The sequence below is a fragment of the Sycon ciliatum genome, chromosome 4 (genome assembly GCF_964019385.1).
Source record: "Sycon ciliatum chromosome 4, ocSycCili1.1, whole genome shotgun sequence".
NCBI classification, from domain to species: Eukaryota; Metazoa; Porifera; class Calcarea; order Leucosolenida; family Sycettidae; genus Sycon; species Sycon ciliatum.
Window position 1 is genome coordinate 19,552,224 of NC_088646.1, and position 9,765 is coordinate 19,561,988.

The 9,765-nt window shown below is 48.4% G+C and overlaps 1 protein-coding gene across 1 annotated transcript; it reads right to left on the reverse strand.

Annotated features, from left to right (window-relative positions):
* Window positions 1-6,559, reverse strand: LOC135814877 (uncharacterized). The gene is made up of 8 exons (XM_065328072.1): window positions 6,090-6,559; window positions 4,770-4,917; window positions 4,334-4,373; window positions 3,428-3,718; window positions 2,395-2,567; window positions 1,617-1,816; window positions 626-1,196; window positions 1-353 (listed from the first exon to the last, which is right to left on the reverse strand). The coding sequence occupies exons 1-8, from the start codon at window positions 6,252-6,254 to the stop codon at window positions 205-207; spliced, it is 1,737 nt and encodes a 578-aa protein (XP_065184144.1). The 5' UTR covers window positions 6,255-6,559; the 3' UTR covers window positions 1-204.
* Between the last annotated feature and the right edge of the window lie 3,206 nt (window positions 6,560-9,765).

The window sequence follows — 9,765 nt, forward strand, 5'->3', positions numbered from 1 at the left end:
GCTTTGCCCGTAAAAGAGGCTTTTCTCATGATGATGATGATGATGATGATGATGATGATGCTGATGATGCTGGATAAAGATAAAGGTAGCACATTGTCAAGCACATTGGCCGTTGTGGTTGTCGACCACAGGAAAGTAAGAAAATAATGATACAAAACCGCCCTGGAATGTCCAGGAAAGAGATGTTGAATGTCCAGTGGGAGTTCAGATGACGGTGAACGTTTGTTCGACATAGCCAGGTGCCGACTGGATTCGCGAAAGCTTGGATAAGACCAAATAAGTGCACTGTGCCTTACTACCCACGTTCGGCATAGAGCGTAACTCATTCACCGTGAAGTGGCCGGCTGGAACATCTGCGGGGTGTAACACACAAACACACAAACACGCACACATCCACACAGGAAACAATCATTCAGAGATGACTACATACATGTATTCACAGTCCTGTGCCTGAAAAGTTGTGTACGAAACTGCAGAGCTGCTGAGAAAAGCTCAAACTATACTCATGATCCAACAGACGCATTGCACCATGCATAAGACAGAGCATTCAACATACAAGTCATGAACATGCAGATACATGAAATACAAAATACATGAAAAAATCTCCGGAAGTAAGTAAACTCACCTCCCCGAGGGTGTCGAGTGAGATGATTGATCGCCATGACCACATCACAGATCAGCTGATACGTCAGCTGATAGCGTAGGTATTCCGGCATGCTCAGGTACTCGCCCTCGGTGACCGTTCTGATCTGTGACATGCCGGCACTGCCTGAAGGTTGCGGCGTGTCGACGGCAAGGTCCACATGACCAGTGGCAGTGGTGAAGCTGGTGAGAGTACGGTCCGCGTCGCCCATACCCGCATCAGTAGAGTGAGCAACAGCGGCTGTACTAGCACGCGCTCCTGGTGGCAGAACACTCACACTTTGAATGTCAGGCATTGCAATGCCAAACGCACTTGGATCGGTCGCAGACGCACCCGCCGTTGCCGTTTGCGCTTGAGTAGCCGCCGCTGAGGAATGACAGTGCCGTGAAGCTGTGTTGAATGCGGAGGATGACGTGGATGGTGTTGTGTAGTACGATGCAGGGTCTGCGTAAGATTCTCTGCTATGCTGCACTGTTGACGGCCGGGGCGTCTCAGGATCCAAGCCTGGCGCTGCTGAGTACGCATGCATCATGGAAGAATCCATCGTTTGACCCTGGTAATCAAACGAAGAACAAAAATGCAACGGAAACAAGTCTGTCCAAGACTGAAAAAAGAGCGACGTAGCGAGTACATGTGAGTTATGAGTGCACTGTATGTGTCATACGTGCAGAGGGAAAGAACCGAGGTAGACCTTGCACAGAACTACAGTACTTCTGTATTGCTCACACACCATCTATGCACTGAGCTAGGAAGCACTTCTATCCAAGAGATGTGTGATCGAACAGGGGGTGTGCACTATGAATACATGTGCAAGAGAGACTTGCACATAAGCAAATCGAGAACAACAAAATATGTTACACCTCTAAGCACTGAAAATACGCTGCGTAGACCATCTACGATGCATGAACCGGAAACAATGAAGCGACCTGCTATGGGGTAGACTAGCTTAACAGAAAACACAAGAAGAGCTTACAGGGGTGAATGCACTATTGATCTGGCTCGGTTGTGCCGGTGTAGGCTGCACTGATGCAGCACCATTGTACGGAATACCTGCTGACACAAGGTGCCCGGGCATCTGGTGATGTGACGGCTGCTGAGACTGATTGGTGAATGCTGAGGACATGCTCGCCCCAGTATATCGCGGATGTTGAGAAAGCGGAGTTTGGTACGGATCTATTCACAAAAACAAGTCAAAAGCGAATGTCACGAACAGCAAAGCAGGTTTTCGCAGTTCACTCCCAAATCGAGTGCACATACACGTGCATCAGGGACAAATAGGAATCCAAATTGATCTCCTTCATTGTAGATCTATGACCCTGGGGGAGGGGTGCGTGCGACCATACACCTATTACCAAGAGTGAATAAACAAGAGTATGCAACTGTGGTTCTGGGTCAGTGCGCGGCGCGCTGCCTTCATTACGTAACTTGCCTTCATCACGCTCTGAAAGAAGCACTCAAACCCACAATTTCCCGTACGAGCCCATCCGTTTTTGCTCGATTCGTTCCAGTACCTGCGCGATCTCTAAATGTTGGCGCGTGAACATGCGCATATTGCAAAGCGCCCATTACCAGTCTCCCAATTTTTGGAATCTCTTGCTCACGGAGCACCGTGGCCACCCGCATCCCCTGTACGCACACTATGGAAGTTTGGTTTCATGCTGCTTGATATCCGCCTGGCACCATTGTTACAAAAATGGTGAACATTAGTTTTTACCGCAAGAAAATCACATGTGCAGACAGTACGAGCCTACCGGAAGCTCCAGAATTGCCGATGATGTGCATGGTGTTGTCCCCAAGAGAGTCCGACATCGGCATGCCCGAAAACCCAGCCATCGACGTCATGGTGGCGCCATGATGCTGATGGGTGGCTGCTGACGCCAAGCCAGTGCGTTGCATTGGCCCAAGGACATGAACCGACTCAATGCTGCGAACCAAAAGGAAAAGGAATACAAATGAAGCAACATTTCACCAGGAAGCGTTGTACGGAAAAGAACAAAGCATTCGAGAGCAAGTGCACTGAAACGCCTCTTATCCGGATGCCTCAGATACGGGCACGTCTCTCTACCGGGCACCTTCAGCTTGAGTTCCTACGGCAAAAATGCTGTGAATTTGGGGGGGGGGGGTTGAACTTTTTTCGTATGCGCAAGTGCTTATTTTGTCACTGCCAGCCTGTGAAATCCACACATTTTTATCAATGGATTCTTTCTGTAACCTGAACATGTGCAATACGTGCCAAATGAACTTCTTCAAGAAATGATATGATACATGGTAGATGAGATATCCTGAGATACGGGCAAATCTGAGATACGGGCAGTGCCCGGTCCCAAGGGGCCCGGATAAGAGACGTCCGAGTGTACATGCAAAGCACAAACAAATGGCATACGTGCACAGCATACATGTACAGTTGAACATCGATTATCCGCACATCGACTATCCGACCATTCGATTATCCGTAACAGTTTTTTTGGGCGCACGTGCCGTAGAGTACGCACTGTGCATGTAGTGAGCCATTCAAAAAAGACGAAAATTTTGAAAAGTAGCACTCTATTCTATTTACAATGTACATGTACATGTATTTACAGTGTGTTTTCTTATCCGGAACATTTGCCTTATCTGAACACCGCCTGACAGTTGTCTGCCCAGAGGTGGTCGGATAATCGATGTTCAACTGTACACCTCAATTTTTCCTCATATCTAGAAGTCAGTCTCGCAATCCCAACAATATGCAGTACTTGTAAACACACATGACAGGTGAGGGTGGCTATATGTCTGCAAAAGGCTTACTTGAGCTGCGCCACCATTCGGTCCAAATCATCGCTGTTCGGCGTGTGATGAATCGGCGGACGGGTGCGCGGAGCTACTGCTGACGGTGCCACTGACGATGGCATGCTGGCAATCTCGGCTGCGTGCGTACGTGCCTGATGCGCCTGATTGCCACGGCGTAGCGTGGCCAGGGTGTGCGCGGAGATGCCGGCACGTTCTAGCGTAGGTGTGCTATTGTCCGCCGCAGCCGCCGTGTCTTGTACACGCTCCACATTCGACACGTCAGGCGTCGGAGTTGTTGGGCAAGCAACACTGTGTCCGCCACGATCAAGTTAAAGGCAACCATTGGATACTGAACAGGAGATTCATCGTAATCCAGCTGAGTTCAACAGTGTGCAACATTCTCTTCTCAGCCTCGGGCCATTATTTCCACGGCACTAGGCGGAATCAACATGAATAAATTCAGACCACGCTATACATGCAGAGGGTTTCAGCTATAGCATGAAGCTTGCATGTACGCATGAATACATCCGCAGAGTTGGCAGGTCAGGTGTTTTCTTTTCAACAATACAGCATACCGAGAGAAGCGGACACACCAAATGAGAGGAGTCACTTCACCCTGTAGCCTTTACATATTTTACTGCATATTTTATTTTTACAATCAGGACCGGTGTGCTGCTGCTTTCTTTGCTTTTATTTTTAAAACTAAAAAAAGAGAGTAAATTATCGTGTCTGTTCCCGAGGGAACTCATGACGGCCGCTAACACCCGGGCCGGTAAATCCAGCGACAGATACAGCGCCTAACGGTGGAGGTGATGAGTCTCACAACCACTGGCGCAAGTGCCGCATCCGTGTACCCCCTTTAAAACTAAACTGGTAATAAAATACATCGCAACGGCCACAGGCACGCACTTTGAACAAGGATACGTTGTAGGGGGAGATGAGGGTGTAGGCTCGTTCAAGCTTCCTGCATAAGAGCACAACAAAAATAGACCCACATAATGGTGGAAAATTGACAGAAACCCCTGCCTGCAAAAGCAACCAGTGAACATGCCATATCATGTGCAGATGAAGGGCTGCTACAGGATGGTAGGCGACGTATTCGGCCGCCGTTGAAGAAGGCTTCATCAATAGCAATATCAACAGCTTCATTGTATGCTGCACTGCCTTATGTCAGTTGTTGCCATGTTTCCACTGCCAGCTATTGCATTGGACAACAGGAAAATGACTTGCAGGATTGAATGATGCGTGTAATCAGTGTGAACTTGGGACATGAAGAGTATCTCACGAGTATTTCATTCAAACCTTGACTGCTATATGTGTACATGATGTACTTCATTCAAGCACTGCAGTCCAGACCCACCTCGATCGTATCCATATTGCTCCAGGAAGCTGATTGCCGACTCCAGTCCTTGGCGACATCGTTCCAGCGTGCTTCGGCAAGCCGTCAGCGCCTGGTTATGCTCTGCGTGCGTAGAGTTGGCGGCCGACAAGTCGTTCACACAGTTTGTCTGGAAAATGGCCAAAGGCACACAGTGTGTGACAAGTCAGAAATGAAATTTTTCACTGTAGTGATAAGAATACAGAATTCGAAACTACACCATCTGGAAGCTGATAGTGGTTGCTCGTGCTCGATACACTTCAATGCAAAGCTGTACACGCCGATGCTCACTCATGTGTGAACTCAGGGTTACAGCAGAACAGTTTGTCAATCTTTCTTTCTACGTGAATGTGCCCCTTGGTATGACTGTTATGATGGCCATTATTTAGCCCGCTCCACACTGCGCTATTGTAGCTCACCCACATGACTCACACATCTTCTCTGGGATGTTTATGTGGGTTTGGGTGGGAATGGGGTGTCACTATTAGGACATGAATCTCAAGCGGAAGCTTCAGAAGCCTTCCTCACTGTAGGGTTCACATAATTATATCGACTGTTGCACACATATTAGCACCCTGCACTGTTTTCCTGCTGGTGGTGGCGTGTAAAGTGTGCGTGTTAGCCAAACGCGCGGTTCACAGTGGTGAAGAGAGTCAGTAGAGCAAGGCATGATGCTGCCCGCTCTTTTTATGGTTGAATGGCTTGTAGTAGCTACTGTGTACACCGCTGACCATCTTGTCGTAGTGAAATTGAATACTGTGGAGGTGTTGCGTGGTGTCCGAATGCCTCACCGGCTCGCCAGCTGCACCATCATTTATTGACTTTGTGTGTTCTACTGCCAGTACAGTCGTCCCTCTCTAATCCAGCACCCTCGATAAACCAGCACAATTTTCAGTAGCCAAAATGTCCTCTTCATGCACATTGCAGCAGTAAATCCGATTTGTCAATCCAGCACCCTCCCTAATCCAGCAGATTTTCTGTGGCACAAATGGTGCCGGATTATAGAGGGACCACTGTGCTGATAAATCAGGATAATGAGACAGATACGTGTACCACATGCATAGCAATGCCACTCATACTTCTGCTGCTGCTCTTGGGCGTGGGGAGTTTTAGTTGTTACTATACTAGACTTCATGGTGACCAGTTCAACCAGTCACTCTGAGCTGAGCTGATCAGACCTACATGTACCTGAACAAGGTGGAGGTTGAATACTACTTGTTTTGCTTTATTATTATTATTTATAATACATGTGCCACTGTGTAATGTAATCCTTAGGATGTGCATTGTGCATGGCAAGCCAACCTTCAAGGTAGACGCATCCGTCAATATGGTTCTCAAGTTGTCTAGCTGTTCGGTGGATTCCGTGTCTGCTTCGAGCGAGTCTTGCAGCTCTTGGCGACCCTTCTCGACCCTCCGCGCCAGGGAACGCAGTTCACCAAAGAATGTATCCTTCACCTGCTCGTCCATCACACAGAATGAACTAAAGCAATACTGAGAATTCCTAACGTGATATCCTCTTCGATTCGCCGAGATCCCTCACTCGTGTGTCACACTTGTTGGTCTACCTTCGTGTTCGTGGAAATACAAGAACCTTTTCAGCAGAAACTGTTACGATTTCAGCTTCAGGCCAGGCACACTCACAGTCTCACTCTGTACTACAAAGCGATCTTGCGAAAGCCCATGACCTAGCACTACATGCAGTCAAAACTCGACGTGGAATCGTGAGGCACTGCATCTACTGATCTAGGTGTAGCACATTCCTGTTCTCGACTTGGCAAACTGACAGTGACACCATCAGCAGTGCGCTTGTCTTCTTGGTGCACAAGCCTTCACAAAATAATCACAACCCACTTCACTGCACAGAGCTAGAGAGTGATGACTGTTCAGTTGTAGTGGCAGAAGCATCTGTGTTCATGGTGTTGGCCGCTGGACGAGGCAAGTTTTTTTGTTTGGCATTCAAATCTGACGCCATTTCACCGATGTCATGGCAATTGTCTATGCAGTCGCTTTTGTAAATCACGAGACACGAATGAACGAGTGCAAGTACCGGCAGCCGCACACGAGTCACCAGGGCTGACAGTACATGAACACCGCCGATTCAGACAGTGCTGAGGATCAGATGGTCCCAAGCTGCAAGACGACAGGACCGGGGCTCTGCCAACCGTGGATGGTTGTAGTAAAAAGGGGCACTGTTTCCCGGAACACAGTGGTCCTCCGCCTTGTAACATGCTGTCAACCAACAACGAGTCTGCTACTGTACAATGTCATATACAGTCAACTTCGCTAATATTAATAACGACTGCGGATATAACGACAATTCGCGAATAACGACAGAATTTCCATGCCCAGAGCAAAGTCCCATCCCACTGTAATACATATAAATGAGACTTCGGGTATAACGACACTTCGCGAATAAGGACACCTTTTTGATGCCCCGCCGAATGTCGTTATAAGCGAAGTTGAGTGTATCCGACAAGGCGGAGGACACTCTGCATCAGGGAACACTACAATTGATCTCACATGTACAGTACATGAACCGTCCATTGTAAAAACCAAGTTTTTACTAGTAGCCTGACGATCTACTCCCTGGTCATGCTCTGTCTTGAAACCACTGGCACTGACGGTCCACATGGTTGTGTCCTCCGCCTTGTGAAGTGATCGGACTCCCTGCTGGTAATCTAGTCTCAAAGTCTCAGTACATTACGGCATTTCCATGATGATGACAAGACCAGGGAGAAGTTCCAACGTAGATCTCCGAGTACTACGGCCCTGGTTCAGACCCTCTGTACTCTAACGGGGAGGGGGGGGGGGGCACGCCGGTCGCAAAACCGAGGCCCTGTGAACCAGGCTCTGGTCACGCAGCCAGCACTATTTCTTCTTATCAGTTATACAGTGTGTCCACCGCCTTGTGATATACTGTCCTTATCATACATGCACAAGCTCACAAGCAAGCACGGCTTTTATTTGCAAAGTTTGACAACACCGGGTGGACATTCGGATGTGCCGGGGAGAGCAGACTTGCATGTACATGTAGGGTACCCTGTAATGGCCCAATGTTCATCACCAGTAATACTACAAGCAAAGAGGAAAGAGGAAGGTGAATGGCAGGGCAAGTGGATCAGATACTGTTAGGTTTCGCTCAGCGAGAGAGAAGGGTATGAGAGTAAAGAGAAGGTTCTAATATGAAATAGACAATACTAATCTGAGTTCTGATAGTTCTGAAGGGAATACGGTTCTAATAGCTCTCAGGGAATAGTTCTGAAGGAAGATAGCCAGGCAGCGGTTTTTATACTAAAGCATAGATGACGAAGGCAGGGAACTAAAGAAAGGTTACAAAAACTACTGAATAGAATAGAAGAGCGAGAATAGTGGAGAAGGTAAGCCTAGATCATCAGTGATACATATATATGAGCATTATAATAACATACAGGTATGGCCTGGCACGAGGAAAACATGGATGCAGTGAATGGGATTTTCGGTCTTTGACCACTTGCTGGTGAGCTGATCTACTCACCTCCCACCGCTTTAGGAGCTGCATCTGCGCCTTGATCCTTGAAGGGTGGTGGCGTTCCTACGGATGCGGAAAACCCGGCTTCCAGCCGAGTCTCACGCGAACCGTGAATTTATTTTTATTTTTTATGACTAAAAGGGAGATTCTAGAAGGTGAGATATCTACATGTATAAGATGCAATTGAGTTGAGTCACAAACCTTATTCATCTCATAATGACGTGGCCCAGGTATGGAACAGTCGCGGGAGTGTCAGTGTGGCCACTGTAAAATGTTGGGTGATCCTGAGAACTGCCAGTGTACTGCCAGTGTACTGCATGTATCTGTATGTAGGTAGAGTTTTGATAGAATGGTGGGGCTGACTTACTAGACATTTCCACAGATGTGGCTGAAGAGGTTCTTGTAGTAGGTTCAGGAAGGAGAATCAGCGTTGACAGACACTGCATGCGACTGGTCACCATAACGCGATGAGGTAGGTTATTGTCCAGGAACTCAGCATAAGCCTTCATAGCAATTTCATTTTGCGAATCTTCTTGAGCACGTGCTAGCCATCGCACACCATTGATGACAGCCAGAAACACCACCAGAGTGACGAAGAGCACTTGAACGAACTTCATCTTGACGAATACGAGGAGAAAGATTTGTGCAAGAAATTGAATGCTGGCTATGTCGGACTGAATCACCATGGTCGGAAATGGCAATCTCAGGTCGTCGTGATATTGCGTTGGGTTTTCGTGGAGTTCAGAGTCGCTGTTGGGGGGGGGGGGGGCAATTGTTTCAGTAAGGAATACCGGGAAGCGTATGATAAATGAGCGCAGTGTAAAAAGGCGGCTAGTAACTATTGTTACCGCCTTCTTCAATTGTTTAGGAATCGCAATGAACAGAACCAGCTGAATTGAATCAGGATCATTCTCGCCTTTACACATGTCCCCTCTACTCTGTATGTCAAAGTAGAGGGGATATGTGGCAACGCAGGTTCCACTTGATGGCTGGTGCAGATGCTTCCCCCTCAGTGTACTCGTATTGCATCGAATTGTAGAGTTGTGCACACAGAGAGGGAGTCGTCCGAAGTTGCAGGGTTGAGCTGTCGCATGGCCCGGGAGTCGAGGCCAGAGAGGAACTGGTCTTCGGCGAGGATGTCGTGATCAGCAGCTTGCAAGTACTTGACAAGTAGCTAGTTCGGGCAAGCCAACCAAGCTGACCTGCGCACAGCCTCGCACTACTGGCCCAATGCTGCTTGAGGGCGCTGCCGTCTCATGTGGAATTCACGGCTCGGCCCGCGGTGAAGGTTGGTCCATCGGGGTGTGCACGCTTGAGAGCGAGACTCAGAGGTTCTGCCTTGCTTCCATCGCTCAACTGAGCAACATCTAATGCGAGTACTGATGGACCGTGAGTCGGCCATTGGCATAGTTTCGACTCCTGGGTAAATATTGGCGGCTTAGACGCGGGCTGCTGCTCGTCGCTAGCACC

Bases quoted from the DNA above. Each gene is read 5' to 3' on its own strand.
- LOC135814877 (XM_065328072.1), bottom strand. From the start codon at position 6,254: ATGGACGAGCAGGTGAAGGATACATTCTTTGGTGAACTGCGTTCCCTG. The intron at 2,568-3,427 runs GTAAGCCTTTTG...TTTGGTTCGCAG, and splicing joins CGAATGGTGGCGCAGCTCAA to CATTGAGTCGGTTCATGTCC. The intron at 354-625 runs GTGAGTTTACTT...TACACCCCGCAG, and splicing joins CACTCGACACCCTCGGGGAG to ATGTTCCAGCCGGCCACTTC.